Raw genomic sequence first — 20,047 nt, forward strand, 5'->3', positions numbered from 1 at the left:
GGACTGGGACACTGTGGGGAGACATCTGAGTTGACAGCTCTCTGCCCAGCCTGCCCCTCCCCGCCACTTCCCAGCACTCCCTCTCCAAAAGCACGGTTTTCCCCCTTTAAAGAAGAGTCCGTCGCCCCTTTAAGGCCCAGCCTCCCTTAACTCTCTCTTAACTGGGCGTCCCCCACGGGGCCCGCGACGCCCCGCTACAGCCGCCTCCCAATGCTCCACTTCCGGGGCCCCTACATCGCCCTTTTAAGAGGCAGCCCCCGGGCAGCGCGCGGCCCCGCCCCCTGCACCGGCGCGCCCCGCGGGGGAGCCGGGCTGGAGCCGGAGCGCGCGGTCCGCGCGGCCACTGGAGACCAGGCGGCCGGCGGCCGGGCAGGCGGCGGCGGCAGCAGCGGATGGGGACGCGGAGTCGGGCGGCTGTGGCTGTGGCGGCGGCCGGGAAGCAGTTGGCGGGCCGGCGGCGGCGGCGGCGCTGGCGGCGGTGACGGGCCCAGGCCCCGGCGGCGGCGGCAGCGACGCGGTGGCGGGCTGCGGGCGGGCGGCGTGAGGAGCAGCGGCGGAGCGCGGGGCCGCCGGGAAGCCAGGGCGCCGGGACGCCCCCTGCCCAGTCCTCGCAGGCCGCCAGGCCCCCTCCAGCCGGGGCCGTGGAGCACCGGGGCAAAGGCCGGGGCCCCCCCATGAAGGAGCGCGACGCGGCCCCGGCCGAGCGGGGCAAGCCGGCCACCTACACCGGGGACAAGAAGGCGAAGATGGCGGCCAAGACCAACAAGAAGTGGGTCCGGCTAGCCACGGTGTTCGCCTACGTGCTCTCCGTGTCGCTGGCCGCCATCGTACTGGCCGTCTACTACAGCCTCATCTGGCAGCCGGTGGGCGCCGGGACGTCGGGGGGAGCCGCCGGCCCGCCCCCCAGCGGCTCCAACGCCACCGGCCCGTCTGGGACTTCGGGGGCGGCGGCGGGGCCCAACACCACCGGGTCGTCCCGCCGCGAGGCGCCGCGCGACGCGCCTCCGCTGCAGGCGGCGAGGCCGGCGTCCCCGGAGCCCGGTGCAGACAGCCCCCTGGCCGGGCCGCTCGAACGGCCGCGGGGGCCGGATGAGGACGAAGAGGAAGCGGGCGCAGCGCCCCGGAGTCGTTGAAGCTCTCCGCGTTGGGGGCGGTCGGGAATCATCGTCCCCTAAGCCCCCAGGCAGGACTTTGCAGCAGGACCGGCTCCGGGGCCCGCCGGAGTGACCCTAACGCGAGCGAACGCCCCCACACACCTCAGCGAACGCCAGCTCGTCCCGGGAGCGGGTAACGCACAACCGGATCTTCAGCCAAGGGACAGCGATTCGCCTGGGACTCGGGGTTTGATCTTCCCAGCACCGTGCTGCGCCAGGGCCCTGAGCCATTAGGAGAGTTGGGGGGAGGGTGGGCAGAGCCTAGCACCCAGCCCTTGTGCGCCGCTACTCTGATGTATCCTAAACGCAGGGGGGTGACTTGGGCGCCCCCTCCCCAAGACTCAGGGGAAGGTAGGGAGTTGTGTAGGGGCTCCTTTTTTTATTTTCAATTTTTTAATAAGCCGAGGCTCTCCAAAAGAAGAGAGCACCAAAAGTAGCGGAGCTCAGGTACGTCAACCTAGTTGCAGTGGCCAGACATGCGTTTAATTTATAGATCCCTGTATATAGCTGTTGACATATGCACTAAAAGCTATAATCACATAGAACTCTATGTATTTCCCCACACCCTGGGTAGCTACTGAATGTGGGGTCCAGCAAGGGCTATTTGCTGGCCTTCAAACTAGACTTAGCCAGAAGGACACAAACATGGCTTTCCCCCTTCCCCCTTTTCCATCACCCATTCTCTCACCTGTTCCCTTCCTGTTTCAGAAAGATAAGTTTCTGACGTTCTTAGACTGCAAACATGACAGTGGAAAAACCTTTGCAGTAGCATCCGTTTAGGGAGGATGGGGAACACACTGATCCCCCCTCCCCTCCGGTTCTCACTCTAGTGCTCCCACCACCGTGGCTTCCTGTTGTAGCCCTGAGTGTCTGGATACATGCCAGGGGCGGTGGAGAGGAAGAGTAAGGCTGATGTGTTTAGATCAGTCCCTTCCCCTGGCAGAATTCCTTTAGGAAGAGCAAGCCTTTTTAAGTACAGTGATTGGCAAGTGTTTTCTCTCGTTCCTTTTCTGTCTCCTCAATCATCTTATTTGGTTCCAGATCTTGTCTTATTTAATTTCTTGCCCTTCTATGTCTTGTCTTACTCACTTTTGCATTTCCTATTTTTCTGAGCCTGAAACAATACAGTGGCTTGCTGTTAGGACAAAAATCAGTCGCAAAGCCAGAGCTGCGATGACGTGGCTCTGAGTTACGTTATAGGGTCAGAAAGAGCAGAGGGGAGCATTCGAACTCAAGAGTGTGCTTAGGCAGTGAAGAGGCCAGCCATGGAAAGGCTGAACCTGTCCTCGGTGGTGGCTTGTCCTCACTCTCGGTGAGTTCCCACTTAAATGCAGCCAAACATTTTCTTGAGGTAGTGACAGATGTCAAGGGATGGACGCACACGCACACACACGCACACACACACACACACACGCACAGCTGCCGGGGTAGCAAGAATTACACTCCGTCAATTTGGATTCCATTTCCTCCTGCCACTTGCTTTTAGGCAATTGAGTGTGGGTAGTGACAGAGATCAAACCCTTTAGTGTTTCCTTTTTGGGAAATGAGCTACTTAAATAAGAAACAAAACAGGAACTTTGCCCACCTTAGTCCTGAAACTGTCTATCCAGTTTTCTGGCCTACCCGGTAGTTAGTTCTGATTCAGGTTTACAGGACAACCTGTCTTGATTTAAGCCATGTCCTGTCCTGGGCAAGAAAATAGCAACTCCGCTGGCAGCCTTCCTGCAGGCTGCTAACACCTCAAGGTGTCTGGGCTTCGAGACTTCTTCACAGCTGATGAGGGCTTCAGTGATTAGGAGGCCCACGGGGACTTTTTACATTTTTGATGAGAGACTTGAGGGAAGAAACATAAAATGCCACTTTATAACTTCAATAATAGCCTGTAATTTATATTTATGGTGTGAATTTTTAGTCCTATATTTTAATAATTTGTAAATTGATCTCTTACTCCAAGAATCCCCTGGACTCGTAGGAGGGTGTCTGCGAGTCCGTTACTTCCCCGCCTGACCCTGCTTCATGGACTGTTTAAATCCACTTTGGGATGAATCAAAGAGTCCAGCAAGCCCACTCACGGTCCAGCTGGCCTCGCCTTCACTGGAATCGGGACATTTTCTCCAGCCCTAGCCGTGAACACGACCAGAGACATTATTTATAATTCAGCCATTCAAGATATACCTGTACTTTAAAAGTCCTGTATATTTTTTAAAAGTTTTATTTTTCAGGTGAACAAAAAAATACATTCTAAGAACTCTGCCTAAGCCTGTGTAAGCATCATTTCTCTTACTGAGTTCACGGAGATGGAATAGAGGAGGCCGCAGATGCTGTGGATGACGGTGATGAATAGGGTTTGAAGGAAAAAGCAATTGCCTTGCTGTCCTCGCTGCCTGCAGCTGAACAGATTAGAGATGGGTGGCAGGATCCATCTTAGTCAGGAAGCCGTCGTGGGGTCAGAAAATGATGCCAGCTTTTGCCAACCTAAGAAAGCTGGAGGGTGAAAAAAGTTCTGCTCGGTGGGGCAGCTAAAGGGTTGGTGTGTGTGAATATTAAGCTTTAATCACAAAACATTTAGCTGTCTGAGGTGAAGACGCAGTTGCCTGCTGGCACCACCTTCTCACTTTAAACTGTTGGCCTTTTGCTAACTCGGGAAGTGGCATACTGGGAAAGACAGGCCCGGGCATCTGTATTGCCTGATGGAGCCTGGTTCCCCTGGAGCCAAGCTGCTGCGAGCTGTGGGCTGCTTCAAAGGTAATGGGTTGGGGGGGGGGTCCTGCCCTTAAAGCAAACAAAAAAAGACATGTGGGTGAAAAGCATAAATATAAGGGATTAGTTATGCTGCAAAAATACATGGTACGAAATTGAGCTCAGCTCATTACCAGACAATGGTGCCCAGTACAAATCTGGAGTGAGAAGCCAGTGTTGGTGGAGCCCCCTGTGGCCTGCACTTCTCCAGAGCAGTTAGCGGGCAGCCACTCTGCCTTCACTTCACCTTGTGGTCTGCAGGGAGGCAAGGAAAAGTCCCGCCCTTCCTTTATTCCCCTCTTCAGCTTACACAATGGTTTTCTGTGTGAGGGCCTGGTAAGGCGGAGCTGGAGACTGAGTTTGGTGGCTTTTTGACTCAGCCCCTCCTTTCTGCAGATGGGGACATGTGGCTTCTACAGCTGCACACAGCTTACCACATTGGCCAAAGGCAGCAGTAGGTACACGGAGCGCCTGCTGGCTGATTAGAACAGGGCCCGATGGGATGGGAACAGGCGTCTGAACAGCTTTCTTTGCAAATGTTGAGAAGGAGCAAAACTGTCGGTGTTTTTAAGCCTGGAAGCTTTGCAAAGTGGGGTAGCTATTTTTCCTCTGACTGCTTTGCACTGGGACAGTCCCTAGGTGTTTGCTAATTTGAAAGTTACCATTATTCATTGCCTGGCAGCCTGAATTCAAGGGAAAAAAGGGTGAAGTTTTGAAGGCACAGGGTCAGGGAGCCGTTTGGGTTCGCCTGTATCTCTGTTCTTCCTCCATGGATGTTCAGGTACAAAAAGACGTGGTCCTCTGAGGATTTAAGCAGAATTATTCCCCCCACTAACAGCTGTATATATATTTCTGCATGGTGTGGTACCACGGTTTGGGGAGCTTTTTTGTCTACCTTGTTTTTCAGTTTTCACTGGGGAATTCTAAGCTGGCATGTTCTGTAGTCGAGTATTTATATCCTGTTTGGAAATGCTGAAGGCAGAACATCTACTTGTTCCTACAGGCTGCTCTAAGGAGCACTGCAAGGTTGGTGGCTTTAGGGCCACCACAGCTACTTAAAAGCGTAATGGCTGCCCTCCCTTTCCTGTCTGCAGAAAATGGAGGTATTTCTGGAATTGTGGTTTAGTAGCAACAGGGCCACATCTGGACTGTTTAATTGGCCTCCCTCTGGGGAGGAAGGGAGAGCAGCAGCTTCGCTCAGTTCTCATGACCAACGCCAACTCAGTGCCTGGCACGAAGCACTGGGTTCCCAGAGGCGATTGATCACCTGGGTGGTCACCATCCTGGATGTAATTGGCATGTCATCGTAGTGTCCCTGTCATGGTCCACCCAAAACCTTCATAGAACACAGCCCATAACCCCATTCAAACTATAGCCGCCCTGGCCTGTCTGGACAGTTTCTCCCTTCCATGTTGCCAGGCCTGGGTTTGGTCCCCCAGTTTTATGTGGGAACCAGAAGTCCATGGCCATCTTCAGCCATGTGGATGCAGGCAGCATAGGCCATTTGACCCATCCATTGTCCTCCCTGTCCCAGCCCTAATGTAGAGCTACAAAAAAAACTGCACTGTTGACAGTTTTTTGGTCACATCTGTTTCCCTCACAAACATAGCCTGTGGTTTGCTGCTGCAGAGAGCCTCTGTTAACGATTTTTGTTCCCTCCAATAGCTCATCAAAAACATAAACAAACAAAGCCTGTCTTTGCCACACACTCAGACTCTATTAGGATGCCTACAGTCACAGAAAGCCCAGCCCCAGTGGTCCCTCACATACACACACACACACACACACACACACACACACACACACACACACACACACAAATACACACACAAGTCACCTGGTCAGTCATAAGCACCTTTACTGAGCCAGTTTTGTGATCCGATTCAGTTCTGGAAGCTACAAGGTAGGGACACTCCTTGCCATTGGCCCTCCTATTCTATCACCTAAACAGCCCATTTCCCTCATTTCAGCCATCATTTTTTATACTCGCAGGAAGGTTCCATTTACCATCCTCAGGAATAGTTCCCATAAACTATTACCATTAATTTAGAACTTATTCAACCAAGTGAACTTCAAAACTCTCAAACTTTTCAAAAAATAAAAAGCAATGGTGTTGATCAGAAATGTTTGTTTTTAAAATATTCCTTCTGCCCCCTAAGTGCTCATAGTCACTGGGTAAGATCTTTTTTTTTTTAAGTTTTTCTTTTTCAGTTTTTCGAGACACGGTCTCTCTGTGTAGACTTGGCCATCCTGGACTCACTTTGTAGACCAGGCTGGCCTCAAACTCACATCGATTCCACTGCTTCTGCCTCCCAAGTGCTGGGATTAAAGGTGTGCACCACCATCTTTTCCTACTTGTCCCAGAGGCCACCAGTCCCCTTAGAAGCCTGCAGTGTCGAGTTACCCAAGCAGGGCTGCAGGGCTGGTTCAGCAGTTAAGAGCATTTGTTGCTCTTCCAGAGGACTCAGGTTCAATACCCAGCTCCCACATAGCCACTAATAACAGGGGACGTCCCACCCTCTTATGGCTTCCATAGGCATGGGTCACGAAGGTGGTGAACAGACATACACACAAGCAAAACAACCATACACCTGCTGGGCGGTGGTGGCGCATGCCTTTAATCCCCAGCACTCGGGAGGCAGAGGCAGTGAGTTTGAGGCCAGCCTGGTCTACAAAGCGAGTCAAGGACAGCCAGGGCTACACAGAGAAGCCCTGTCTCAAAACAAACAAACAAAAACAAACAACCTCCCCCCCCAAACCCCAAAACAACCATACACCTACAAAATCAATTATATATTTTAAAGAGTTACAGGAGCCCATCTCTGAGCTGTAGTCAGCTCATAACCAGAACCTGGGTGTGGAGGTAGCAGCGTGTCCTCAGAAGGGACCCCTGAACAGGAAGGAATAGTAGCACTGGTAAAGGCTTCAGCCTCCTGTTCTGCCAACCAAATGGCATGTCATGAAAGCAAATGGAGGTATTGGGTGTAAAAGGGCTTTAAGACCTTGGGAATAAAAGGACTGTGCATACACATGAAGTAATATATTTTCAAGGGAATACCCGTCCCTTTGTGGGGGAATGATGCATGGAAAGTAATGTGAAGGGAAGGCCAGTAAACATGACACTAACTCCCAGACCCACAGCGTCAACATCACCTGGGACACTGTGCCAACTGAGCTGTCTCAGGAAGTAGAGGCAGGCCTTCTGTTTAAAACCAGCTTTTCAGCCTGGCGATGGTTGTGTGCACCTTTAATACCCATACTCAGAAGACAGAACCAGGCAGATCTCTGAGTGCGAAGTCAGCCTGGTCTACAGAATGAGTTCCAGGATGGCCAGAGCTACACAGAGAAACCTTGCCTCAAAACAAAACAAAACAAAAAAACAACCACCAGCCCAGCTGTGGTGGCACTCTCCTTTAATCCCACCACTTGCGAGGCAGAGGCAGGTGGATCTCTGTGAGTTCAAGGCCGGCCTGGTCTACAGGGCAAGTTCCAGCCAGAGAGCTGTTACACAGAGAAACCCTGTCATGGAAAATAAAAATCAATCCCATCTTTCTGGGTGACTCCAATGCATGCTAAAGTTGGGGAACCGGGGACCCAACCTTGCGCTCTGATTCCATAGTGTGGAGAATCTTTGTTTCGCTAACTAGTTATCAACGTGACTTTTGGCCCCTTTACTTCAGTGGAGCCAGCTGCCCTGCACAGAGGAGAGAAAACACTATGTCTCCAGAGTTTGTAGGAAAAAGGAAAAAGCCTACACTGTCCATTATCTTTGACAGTTTGCCCTGGAGAGCTTGTTAAGATGGAAGTCTTCATGAGAGCCTCCTCCTCCTCCTCTTGCCTTAAAGGTGCTGATGTGTTTGTCTCGCCTCCTGCCCTGGGGCCTGCCGCTTCTCCAGCCAGTCCTTAAAAGGAGCAGTGGGTGCCACACTTGTTCCTTCGGGTGCCAGGTCTGGGTTATTTCACCTTCCTGGCGTCAAGTGGATGCTTAATGAGAGCTGTGACGTAGGCAGCAGCAGCCTTGAGAGAGAGCAGCCACAGGCCGGGCATTCTGCTGCCTCTTCTCTTTGCCTTTCCCCAGGCCTGAATTTTGCCACTGTGAGGAAGCCACAGTCACCCGATCTGTCTTTCCTGAGTAGCCCAGATAACCCTGACTCAGAAGGAAATGCTGGTGGGGTCTGTGGACACTGATAAATAGCAGCAAGAAGCGGCAGTGCCTTTGTCTATCTCTGTTCTCTTGACAACCCCACCCAGGTTTATCCCCCACCCCCAGAAAAGACAGTTACATGGAAAGTTTTGCCGTTTCTTTGTGTTTTTAAGGACCAGCACCATCTTTTCCTGTAAGGCTTGTCCCTGACAGCAGGCTCAGGTCTTGAGTTTACTAGTTGTCAGACCCTCCAAACTTGTACCTTGTTTTAAATAGCTGAGGTTGATCATAAGAAAAATCATTCATTTCCTCATCTGGGTGGCAGAACTTAATTCTGGGAGACACAGAGGAAGTTCTGGGGTTGGGGGCTTCTGGAGGAAAAATAATGAAACAAAGACTATGCTGTGAATTTTTGAGACTGTATCTGTTTTAAACAGACGATCCCTCCTAGCTCGAGTCAGCTGTGGAACCGAGAGCAGATGGAGTGGACTCCTTATAAAAGCAGGGGCACCCTACTGGACACCCTGCCTCCAGCAAGGGCACCCCCCCACTGGACACCCTGCCTCCAACAAGGGCACCCCCCACTGGACACCCTGCCTCCAGCAAGGGCACCCCCCCAACTAGACACCCTACCTCCAGCAAGGGCACCCCCTACTGGACACCCTGCCTCCAACAAGGGCACCCCCCACTGGACACCCTGCCTCCAGCAAGGGCACCCCCCCAACTAGACACCCTACCTCCAGCAAGGGCACCCCCTACTGGACACCCTGCCTCCAGCAAGGGCACCCCCCACTAGACACCCTACCTCCAGCAAGGGCACACACCCCCACTAGACACCCTACCTCCAGCAAGGGCACCCCCTACTGAACACCCTACCTCTGGGGAAGTAAAAGAAGCTATCTATCCTGACGAACTGAGGGAATGGCCTGAGCAGCCTCATCCTTTCCCTGAGAGAGTACTGGTCCCCAGTAAAAGGAAAGAAGGAAGGAAGGAGACAGAAAACAAGCAGACACAGACCTCATGTCCAAGGTCCACTTCATTTATTCGACATATTCTTTGCACACCGGGTACTGTTCCGAGAGTGGCTACTGAGTGTAGGCATAGTCTGCACACTGCAGCTTTCTAAGAAACCCTTCCTTCCATGTCAGCACCGCAAGCTTCATTTTGCAGGTAAGGAGTCTGAGGCTCTTAGAGGTTAAAGTAGAGCAAGAACCCCCACCATGGTGCTTGAGATCAAAACACGGCCCTCTCTTACAGCATGATCTCCACTTTCCTCCTACCCTCCTTGTTTCAAGGTGTCCCCTCCCTGCCAGGTCCTCCTGGGTACACACTCCTTGCTTGGCTTCTTCCAGCCCTCCATCGGGTTCCCCGGAGCTGGCTTTAATGAGGACTCCTGCTTTTGAAGAGAAGTCTTGTGGACTTCCTAAGGGGAAAGAAACCCCGGCGTCAGACCTTTTAACAAAGCAACTAGAAGAGTCACTGACTGACATGGCTTCCTCCTGCTCCATAGTTGACTTTTAACAAACAGGGTGGCCGAAACCTGGACAGAGAGCTGGGAGGTGTCACCGTATCTCATCCTGGAGAGAAGCTTCCCTTCCTCAGGAGAAGCTTGCTCTTGCTGCAGGCACTGCAGGCTTCTGTAATGAAGATGGCCCGTGGTGGCTTCTGTTCTTGCCAATTCCTGGGACAGCTTCCCCCAATCCTCTAAGGTCGGCTGCCCATGAAGAAAAGCCCCAGGTCCTCTCAGTCCTCTTTGCCAGAACTTTCTCCTGCTTAGATTGGTCCCTGTGTAAAGGCTGAGCCAGAACCCTGCCAGAGTTATACATCCTCAGCCCATGGTCCAACATGGCTTGCCCTGCGATGTTTGATGAAGCGCGTTGTAGAGTGGGAGGCAAATTGTGACTCTTCTCTCCCTCCCTCACCCCTGCTCTTCTCTTCCTTTCCCTTCCCTCCTCTCTTCTCTTCTTCCCTCCTCTCTTCCTTCCTCCTCCTCTTCTTCTTCCTCCTCTTCTTCCTCTTCTTCCTTCCTCCTTCTCCTCCTCCTCCTCCTCCTCCTCTTCTTCTTCTTCTTCTTCTTCTTCTTCTTCTTTCTCTCTCTCTCTCTCTCTCTCTCTCTCTCTCTCTCTCTCTCTCTCTCTCTCTCTCTCTCTGACTTGGGATCCTAGAGACTGAACCTAGGACTCACATATGCTGAGAATGGACTCTCCTAGCCTACACCTCCAGCCAAGAATTCAAATTCTTGATCACAGACAGTCATTACTTTGAAACACCGGAATTCAAGATTTCTGACTGAACCTGCCCTATTGCAGTCCCATCTTTTAAGAGTCATGAGCTCCAGGGCCTGTGGCATACTCCAAAGTTATAGACTTGAGACCGAAAGGCAAGATGAAACCTTGAATTTGAGTTGTTTGCTCTGTCCCAGGCATGTCTCACAGGCAGAGGAATATTTTTATGCCTTTCTGAACTTCCTCTGACCAACCACATTGACTCTTTCACCCCTTCATCCTGTCACATCCCTGGTCAACTTCCTTTTGATGCTCCATGAAGTTGCCTCACTACCCACTACCCAGAGCATCTTCTCCAGGCTCCTCTGAAGCCAGGAAGGCCCAATCCCCGCCCCTCCTCCCACTGGTCAGCAGCAGTAGCACTCCCCTAGCTCCTGCCTAGCCAGCAACTCGCCTCAGATCTACACGATGCTCTCACCTGAACCGTTCACACACTCAAGCCCAGAACTGGACTCCTCAGAGGATTCTTCAAGCCAAAGAGGAGTGGCCTTGCCTCCCTCACCTGGAGCCTGTTAGAAATGAAGACTTGCAGGCGTCGCCCAGCCCCGCTGAGTTCAACCTGCACCACATGTCACACAGAATCACCAGAGGAGTTCTCTAAACAGCCTGGCCTGCCAAAGAGTCATCCCTGCCTGAGGCGAGGGAATAGAAATGGAACCAAGGGCCGGGAAGGAAGGCCACGACAGGAACTCAAAATTCAGGCCTTGCGTGTAAAGATGGATGGCAAGGACTTTACCTAGAGCTTCAGAGGGTTGTGGGGAGAGAGGTGCATGGTGCCGTGAAGATAAGGGCCTGGGAGCAAAGGGCACATGCCATATCAAAAGAGGGGGAGCAGAAGTGGGGTGGGTCTCATTGGCTATCCAGTGCTGCCAGGCTTCGATGAAAACAGCACTTGCCATTCAGCCTTGAGCTGTGGGATGGCTGAGTTTCTTGCCCTCCCTTCTGCTGGCAGAGTCACCCGTCGCCCACTGGCTGGATTACTGAGAGAGGATGCTCAGGAAATGTTTGTTGTATTGAAAGGAAACCACAGCTTGTGCAGAGTCTGGATCATTCACCAGACGTGGGCCTCAATGGGAGGGGCCTGGATGGAGACCGAGTTAGAAAGACACATCCTGATGCCACACTCAGCTGGGGTTGCTATTTCTCCTTCTCTGTCTGTGTGCTTGCTTCACAGCCTTGGTGAGGGGAAGTGGAGAAAAAGGAAGAGGGGACAGGAAGTGGTCCTGGGCTGCAAGGTCAGTTCAGGGTGCACACAGGGCATCTGATCTGGCCATGGAGGAAGCAGGCTCAAGTACCCGCTAGTGAGCTCTCCCATTCCCCTGTGGGGACGGATAAGGGGAGCCTAGCCCTGTTCAAAGAAGCCCTCCACATGCTTTCTCCCAAGAAGTCTTAGGTTCTACTCTTCCACATCAAACCTGTTTCTTTCAACCGAGAGCCACATCCCACTTTCTCTGGGTCTCAGGTGACTGTTGAAATCCCACTTTGGCCATCTTAGAAGACCAGGACTGGAAAAGGCATAGGTTATCAGAAAGGAGCTGGGCTAGCCACACGAGCTTTGAGACTGCCTGGAGCTGAGGAGCCTGAAGGCTGTGACTGGGGAGGGAGACCTGGCAATGAGGAATGATAAGGAGCCAGTGGGAAAGGCAAATGGCCTAGCAGTAGGCCCAGGCCACGGATACCAGCCTCACGAATACCCCAGGGGCCTTGCCTACATGTGAAAACCCACTTGTGTAGAGAGATGTGAGAAAGAGGCCCTCCGTTGGTGTCCCTGTGGAATTTTGCCATATCACTCAACCAGATAGGCACAAGACTCCCATCAGCAAACAGACTGCCACGCAGAAGAGTCTTGACTGAGTTCTCCCCTCCCACAGCCTGGCTCCCCAACCCACGAGCTTTATTCAGCATCTTCCTGCAGGGCCAGGACCTCCTGCCCTGGTTCTTTTACTTGTGCCTCTTGCCCTTTGGCCAATTCCTCTGGGGGTCCTGTTTCTTGGTGGCAGGTTCTGCTCGGCCCCAGCCTTACCAGCCCTGTCCTCTTTGAGCTGGGAGGCCTCTGCTTCTCTCTGTGACTCAGCGTAAGTGTGGACTTCCTGCCCAGGCTGGTGGTCATCCCACCCTAGGGCCTGCTGCTCAGAACCATTTGGCCACGGCACTGTACTTTCCTGAGCTCCAGACTTTGGACTGAGGACGAGCTTACTCTTTCCAGCCTTGGGGCTGCTAGCCCCTCCTAGAGAGAGGTCAAGGGGAGCCAAGTCAGAATGTTGTGGGGAGTCTAAAGCCAAACTAGGTGTAGAGGTTCCCGACTCCTCTGTTAGGCCCTGTGGGGAGGCTGGAGTTGGGCTGGTTGCAGGTGTGGTCTCTTGTCTGCCTGGCTCCATTTCACTTTGTTTCTGGCTGCATTCTTCCTCTGCACTGGGAGTCTCCGTGGCAAACTGGCTTCCCTGAAGCAAAAGAATAGCCCAACCAGCTAGTAAATTTGGGTTCCTGTCCCGAGCCTGTCCCATCCTATTCCCAGAGTGTGTGTGTAGGGGGGGGGGTGTACCCACCTCCTGGCTCTGCATCTTCTCATCTTCTTTCCTGTCATACCTGTAGAAACACAAGCAAGTGGCAGGTCCTATTCCAAGCTCCACCTTGCTTCAAGTAACCCCTTCATAGCCACTGGCCTGTGTAGGCCAGGGAGAAGCTATATCCCAGAGGAGGTTTCAGAGTGGGGACAGAGTGCTTCCTTCCCACCCTGACTTTGCTGGGTTTCCTCCTGGGAATTGATCCTGGGTCCCCAGCTGCTGTTTATGGCCAAGCCTGCTGCACCTTGAGATCCATGGGGACTCCAGGCATGCCCCTGCCTGCTCTGCCTGGGAAAGGCTCACCTCACATCCCAGGGGAAGTGAGCTGTTGTAATTATCACAGCCTCTGGGCACCAGGCTCTACCAGCACTGCTGGTGGCCTTTCTTGGTATCTCATTAACCTGTAGTAGGCAATAAGCAGGCCAGGAAGCAGGAGCCCTGGTGATGGGGCAGAGGGACCTGGGCCAGACCAGGAAATTCAGACACCTACATATCTGCCTTGATTTTATTTACCTTCGGGCCCTGCCAGTCAGTCGTTCCTTCCCCTGGGCTTTGCTGCCTGTGGTGGATGCCACTGAGGGTCTTCCAGACTGTCCACCCCAGCCTGCAAGACAGGACAGAGGGCCGTAACAGCCACCTTCATCAGCTGAAGCAACCCCGCTCTTTCTCTTCCCCCAACTCACGTTTCCCATCCGGGGATGATGGTGGAGGCTGTAACTTCCAGTGGGTCCTAGGACCTAAGAGGAAACAAAGCCAATTGGGATGGGAGGTATTGAAGGACCTGAAGCAGAATCATCAGTTCTCTACACCAGGAAGCTGTCAGCAGCAATTCCCTTAAGAGTTTTCCTACCTTCCCAAAGGCCAAGGTCACCCCCTCAACCCCCAGAAAAGCCTTGCCAGGCCTGGGGCCTTGGCCTACTTTTTTGCACTCCCGAGCTAGGTGACCTGGCCAGCTTGTTGACCCCTAGGTTCTGTGTGTGTGAAGGAGAAAGGCACCAGAAATACACAGGACTGTTCCCACAGCAGGCCAGGGAGGACCACTAGGACTTTTATCCCACAGGGACCAACATCTGGAAAGACCCAGCTCAGCTCCTGGATCCAACCTGAACTGTAACTCAGAAAACACAAGGGAGGTCAAATAGTGTGGGAGGGGCAGGGAAGGATGCTCTTCTTCTGTGCTCCCTCTTGTCTTTGATGAGACAGACTAGAGAGGAGAGTGGGATCCTGAACGAGACAGGAGGATCCTGAATTCTGGGCCAGCCTGGGCTGAGACTGTCTCAAAAAACGCACAAGGCACGAGGCACAAGGACATGATGTGGGTCTGGGCTCACCCTTTCTGCTGCCCATGGCCAGGTCCTTGTCCCTAGGCTTGTTGCGGTCCTGCGGCCTGTGTAGAAAGAAGAGGGCTTTAGGTCACTGGTGACAATGTGGGCACATGCTGCACCAAACTCTACCCAGACACTGTTCCCCTAACCCCAGAGCTCCAGGGTTGCACAGAGTTGGTAGACCCAAGAAAGAGGGGGCACCCAGAACCCTGAGCCCAGGGTCTGAACAGAAGTCCCAGGCAAGTCCCTTCCCTCTAAGAGGCACCCATAGTTAGTCCTAGCCAAGTCCCACAATCACAGTAGCCCAGCAAGCTGCTCAGCCATGCCACCCACATGGGTCCAGCTTTGTCCAGGTCCCATGGGCGGCTCCAGTCACCCTGTGCATTTCTGTGCCGTGCAAGGCGGTCCAGGTCAATCTGCTCTCGCTCTTGTTTCCATTGCTTGTAGTCCCAGCTGGCCTCTGGGGGTAGCCCCGTGTGCTGCTGGGGAGTTGGGCCTGGGACCATGCCTGGACTCTGCAGCTCCCGAGCACCCTGTAAGGAGAAGACCCTTAGGATTGTGAGGGAGTAGTTGGAGCAGGGTTTGAGTGGAGCTCCAGGCCCTCCCTCCTCTCTCAAGGGCTCTGCATCCCAGTGTGTACTTAGGTCGGCCTCATCTCTGGCATGCTGTACTGGCTGTGAACTGCCTGCATTCACCCACTTGTTAGCTTGGGACAAGTTCAGGACAAGTAATTTAACCTCTCCATGTATAATTTCCTTATCTGGAAAGGGAGGTGTCTCCTTTCTTAGGGTTGTTGGTGTGGATAGACTGGCCCTAGGTAGGAGGGGCACCCAGAGGCTGCGAGCAAAATCAAGAGCAACCACAGGGGGCTGCTGCCACCTAGAGGTCACGGCTGGCACATAGCCAGTAGCCTACACATCCCTGACACTGAAGGGCAAATCACCGGCCATATTACGGTTGGATCTCATCTCTGGCTCAAACAGTTTTCACTGCAAAGTGCATCCAAGGTGGATATTGGCCAGAGAAGGGGAAGAGGGCGAGAACTCCCAGGGGCAGTGTCTAGACCAGGTTGGCCCAGGCAAGGGACATATCTGACTTAGTTGCTTTGCCTTCTCCAAATGGGGATTGCCAATTTGTGTCTCTGCCCTTTCTTGACTTCCTGCAGGTGTACCTTCCCTGTTGAGTCTGAGCTGAAGGTCTTCTGCGTGGGATTACTCCAGCTCTGGCCTCCTCCAGATGGCCCCGTTGCCCTTGGGTTCCTTGCTTGAGTCAAGGGTTTTTCACTTACAATCCGTTTGGCCTGGAGAGGGTATGGCTGGGCATCATGGCTGAGCCAAGGGAGAGGAGACTGCCCGCCTCTGCCTCTGCCCCCACCCCCACTGCAGGGTCCGGAAGCCTCAGCTGCTCACCTTGGCTTTGTTTTCCATGGTGACAGCTAGCTCCACCCGGTCCCCCATGCAGAAGGTACCCATCGAGTCTGCAGCATCTTCATCGTCTGTTAATGTGCCTGTCACTCCAGAGGAAAGGGGCACCCTGGCCCAGTTTCTGCTGACCACCCTCTTCTCCTGTAGAGCAAGAAGCCTGTTTCCTCAAGCCACATAGGTAGAGTCCTGGGCAGGACCTAGATGCTGGGTGCTGCGGGGGAAGGGTTCTTGAGGTTTGGGTTCCAGCCCTCCCTGGAATGCCCATGGCCAAGCGTGACCCTTCGGGAGTCCACATGCCAATGGCATTACCTATTCAGAACTCAAGAGCCAACAGAAGGACCTAAGATGCCACTAGAGCTTGTCATCTCTGAGTTGAGAAATCCAGAGCGCACAGACAATAACAGCCTTATCTCTAAGACACTGTTTCTTTTGCTTTTAGCCCAGACTTCTCTGTCCTCTGCTTCCTGCAGGGTTTCAGCCTAAGGGTCTGGGGTAAAGGGAAGGCTGTGATCTAGAGCACAGAGCTGTGGGCCTGGAAAAGTCTGTAAAATGGTTTCTGATCTGAGTGGCCTTTCATCTGTGGCCCTTTGGAAGGAAGGACAGCATAGCTTGGTTGTTGAGGAGGCCTGCTGCTGGGAGGCACCCAGAAAGGCAGATAGGAGAAAATGGGGTAGTTGTAACACCCCAAGCCTGGGCCAGGCCTCAACTCTGCTTGATGCCAAAGTGAGACTTACACCGGGAACCTGGCTGATGGTGACGGTGAGGCTGTCAGGTTGGAGGAGCGCTGGGGTGGTCACGGCCATGCCCCCCTTCTCTGCCTGCCGACGATCCTCCTCAATCTCCTGTGGGAGGGCCTGGGGTCAGCAAGGCCACAGCCCCCCAGGCTCACAGACATACAGATGCTGACAGGCCTACACAGAGAAACACCGATGGGATACCAGGAGGCTGAGGTACCACATCACCAGTACTCAAGACTCTAACCATGCCTCTGAGAGAGACTGCCCACGCAAACCCTGGGCCAGGGCCTGGAGACATGGCCCTCGTGATCTCAAAGGGAATGCCACTGTGCAAACAGGCTTTTGAAGGTGGCAGGGACACCAGCCAGAGGAGTTCTCTCAGCGGCTACAACACACTCACCTGGTACCTGCGTAGTAAGGCCTGGTTCTTCTTGCGCAGGGCAATTATCCTACGGTCCAGGTCGGCATCTTTTTCCTCATGCCTGCGCATCGTGGGCTCAGCTCGGTGAGGCTCCTGTGAAAGGCAAGGAGCCTGAGATTACACATGCCCTAACTTTCACATCCCCACTCAATGAACAGGTCATAGCCCTGAGCTAAGGCACATGGAAGGAGAAGGGGGGGCTCTTTAGGAAGATGTCTATCGAAGGCCCAAGCCCCATCCCAGTGAGGCCTGTCTGCCAGTCTGCCTCCTTGGGGGGCTCAGGTCAGGGCTCCATACCCCAAGCCTTTGCTCCCAGCAGCAGGCTGCCCCTCCCCCTGGCTCCCCAGGGAGTTCTGCTGTGAACACAGCCTGGAATGGGAGTTAAAAATGGCTCTGGCAGCCGAACTCGCCGTGCCTGGGAAGCTGCCAGGGGATTCAGGAGGTCGAGGGAGGGCTCTTTGCCTCGCAAGTCTAGAACCACATACACGCAAAAGACAGGCTTGGTTTTGGCCTCCTGGGCACTAGACCCTACTTTCTAGGCCTGGATCCAGTCTGTAGGAGAGAGCAGCTCCCACAGGCCCAGCCAGCCCTCCACGTCTGAGGAGCTCTGCTGGCTGCTGGGGCAGGAGAACAGCAGGTCGATAGCAGTCCCAGCTGGGAGCTGCTCTGGGAAAGCCATATTTCTGCCTCAAGACCTTAGGCCTCTCTCTATCTGGCTGCAAGGTCTGTGTGTTGCTCAGTGCTTTGCCCAGCCCACCACCTGCCTCGTTATGGCCCTCTCCCTCCCAGGCGCAGCTGTCCTCTGTCCCCAGCATGTGGCTGCTTTAGTAGCTCAGCCCCCTCCCATCCTCTAGAAGCCCCCTGCCAAAGAACGGGGTGCCACTCACAGCCAAATGCATGGAAACGGCAGGCACTGAGAGAATTCCAAAGCTGCCAGAGCTGAGAGAAGCAGGAACCACCACAGCCGGGCCTGTCGGCCTCTCCCTGCCGGCTTCAGCTTTGCTGCTCAGCACAGGAGATCATGTTGTGATTACAAAAGAGTGCTCTGGGCTCCCAGCCAGGAACGCCTGGCCGCCACCCCCACCCTTCCACTCTCAGAGGGCTAGGACCAGGGCACCACCGGCAGCAGCCTGCAGCCCCAACTGGTCTTATCTAACACCCCCCCCCCCGCCCTGCCTCAGTGTCTCCCACAACAGGAGGCCTAGGCACCCAAGGGTCCACTTTCACCTGTGGTTCTGAGCCCCAGTGTTCTGAGCACACAGCTCATGCCTGTGTTTGCCTGCAAACAGGATAAGTGGCCAGCACATATATATCCCCCCCCCCCACACTAGTAAAAATGCAAGGACTGCAGGTTCCACCCGCTGAGGCACACCTCAGGCACTCCTTTGGCTTTCCTGCTGCCTGTCCACTTAGTGCAGGTTTAAGTCATTAGATAAGACTGAGAAACCTTCCCTCCCCCAGGCCATCACACGCTGCCACAGACCTAAAATGCCACTCTCCATCATCTGGTCCCTGAGGTAAAACGGAGTTTTCCTCTGTACGCTAAGCCTAGCCATTCCTGGAGGCCTAACTCTCTGGGTCTCCCACTGTGCCCTACCATGAGGAAACAGGCCTTTCTCTGGGGTCCTTAACATTTCCGCTCAGAACAGTCAGCAGCCTTCTTCCCTTGGGACCCTTTCACAGGGCCATTCCCTGCCTTACACTCCAGGGGTGACCCTTTCCAGACTCTCTGATCCCAAGAAAGGACACAGGCCCCTTCCCCAGTAGTCTTCACACGGCTGAGGCCAGTCTCTGCCCAGGGGTGCCTAGGTCAGCTTTAGTATTTATGGGGTTCTGACTGTCAGGCCTTAAAATGAGCATCACAAATCTGGCACTCCCACGCCCCTGACTGACCAGGCCCCGGCTTTTCCTCCTCACCACAATCTCTTGCTACCACCTCCAGCCCCTTTGCTGTCCAGGCTTTCACCCCTGGCCCCACACCCCATCCCAGCAGTTCCTGATTCCCATCCTGCTTGCAAATGCCACAATGTACCCTCCTCCCTCTTCCTGCTGGGTGTTCCCACTGAGTCAGACTCTTGTCTACTTTCCCAGCGACAGTGACGCACCCAAGCTCCTAAAAGCCTGCCTCTCTCTCTCTCCCTCTCTCTCTCTCTTCTCTCTCCTCTCTCCTTTCTCTCTCCTCTCTCTCCCTCCCTCTCCCTGCTCTCTCCTCTCCCTCCCTTTTGTACATACACACAGACACAGACACACAGACACACACACAGACACACACACACTTCTCCCACCTTCTCTGCACCCTGCCCCACAAACCCCCGGAAGTCCCAAGCTTTCCATTATACTTGCTCCTGCTCCGTTCAGCTGGGAGGTCTGAAGATCGCAGCCCTAGGAGAGAAACCTAACGCTGTCCCCGCTCTTTGTAAGTTCAGTCCCTTGGCCAGGTTTTAGGGAGAAAGGATGCAGACATACTACAGGATGAGCCAACGTTTCTGTCCTTTTCAGTTCCCACTCCTGGCCAGGGTCATAGCAGAGGGCCAGGAGGCACAGGCAGAAATCTGGCCACCTTTCAGAAAGGATAGCCCAGCCTCTGGAGGGGCTACAGGAAGAAAGATACCCTGAATGCAGAAGCATCATTTTCCCATCCATCAGGCGGAAAGGACCATGTACCCTGAATAAACCCACAGTCAAGACCGAAACCACAGCTGCTGGCCATGAGTTTCCAAGTGTCACTCACACAGCGTGTCATGCTCTTGAGCAGCCCCCACGTTCTTTTACCACTTTCTCCACCACCCACCGTTTGTCCGTCTGCTCTCACATTGGACAGAAGCTGCCTGAGAGCAGGGAGTGGTGTGCTAAGTGCCCTGTGATTTCCCCAGGGCCTGGCCCAGTGCCCCCTACCACCACCACAGAGCATCACTTGAGCCTGCAGGATGGGTATGGAACTGGCCAGCACTACACTATGTCACCGTGGGTACTTGTGCACAGGCTGACACTGCCTTTCTGTCCACGCAGAATGCACACGAGCTGGAAAGGACAGGTGAGTGACAAAGGATCCCAGGGAAGGTGGGCTTCCACGCAGGAGGATTTCTGGGGGAATGTTCCCAAACCAGACGTCTTTTACTCGGAGTCACCACTAGGGGGCAGAAGCATTCCAAAAGCTTCGGTATAGGTGGGAGGGTGGGGGTGGAGAGGTTTTCCCTTACCCCTGTTTCTCACTATCTCCCAAGTCTAGCTCAACTCCATTACAATAAGAGAGG

At 53.9% G+C, this 20,047-nt stretch overlaps 2 protein-coding genes across 2 annotated transcripts; one reads left to right on the plus strand and one right to left on the minus strand.

Annotated features, from left to right (window-relative positions):
• The first annotated feature begins 541 nt into the window (after positions 1-541).
• Positions 542-2,495, plus strand: Inafm2 (InaF motif containing 2). The gene has a single exon (XM_051144380.1). It carries the CDS (start codon positions 675-677, stop codon positions 1,131-1,133), a length of 459 nt encoding a protein of 152 aa, XP_051000337.1. The 5' UTR covers positions 542-674; the 3' UTR covers positions 1,134-2,495.
• An 8,693-nt stretch (positions 2,496-11,188) lies between these two features.
• Ccdc9b (coiled-coil domain containing 9B) lies at positions 11,189-17,837 on the minus strand. The gene is made up of 11 exons (XM_051144381.1): positions 17,681-17,837; positions 16,773-16,886; positions 16,370-16,477; positions 15,621-15,776; positions 15,383-15,511; positions 14,545-14,744; positions 14,218-14,273; positions 13,570-13,623; positions 13,400-13,490; positions 12,869-12,908; positions 11,189-12,763 (listed from the first exon to the last, which is right to left on the minus strand). Exons 1-11 carry the CDS (start codon positions 17,690-17,692, stop codon positions 12,221-12,223), a joined length of 1,503 nt encoding a protein of 500 aa, XP_051000338.1. The 5' UTR covers positions 17,693-17,837; the 3' UTR covers positions 11,189-12,220.
• Positions 17,838-20,047: the final 2,210 nt, after the last annotated feature.

This window comes from Acomys russatus, chromosome 4 (genome assembly GCF_903995435.1).
Source record: "Acomys russatus chromosome 4, mAcoRus1.1, whole genome shotgun sequence".
Classification (NCBI taxonomy): domain Eukaryota; kingdom Metazoa; phylum Chordata; class Mammalia; order Rodentia; family Muridae; genus Acomys; species Acomys russatus.

What these genes read in the sequence shown, in the direction of transcription:
- Ccdc9b (XM_051144381.1), bottom strand. An exon ending in CCTTACTACGCAGGTACCAG is followed by an intron (nt 16,478 to 16,772) that starts GTGAGTGTGTTG and finishes GCCCTCCCACAG; the next exon opens with GAGATTGAGGAGGATCGTCG. An exon ending in CTGACTGGCAGGGCCCGAAG is followed by an intron (nt 12,909 to 13,399) that starts GTAAATAAAATC and finishes GTGTTTCTACAG; the next exon opens with GTATGACAGGAAAGAAGATG.
- Inafm2 (XM_051144380.1), top strand. Translation starts at nt 675, where the DNA reads ATGAAGGAGCGCGACGCGGCCCCGGCCGAGCGGGGCAAGCCGGCCACC.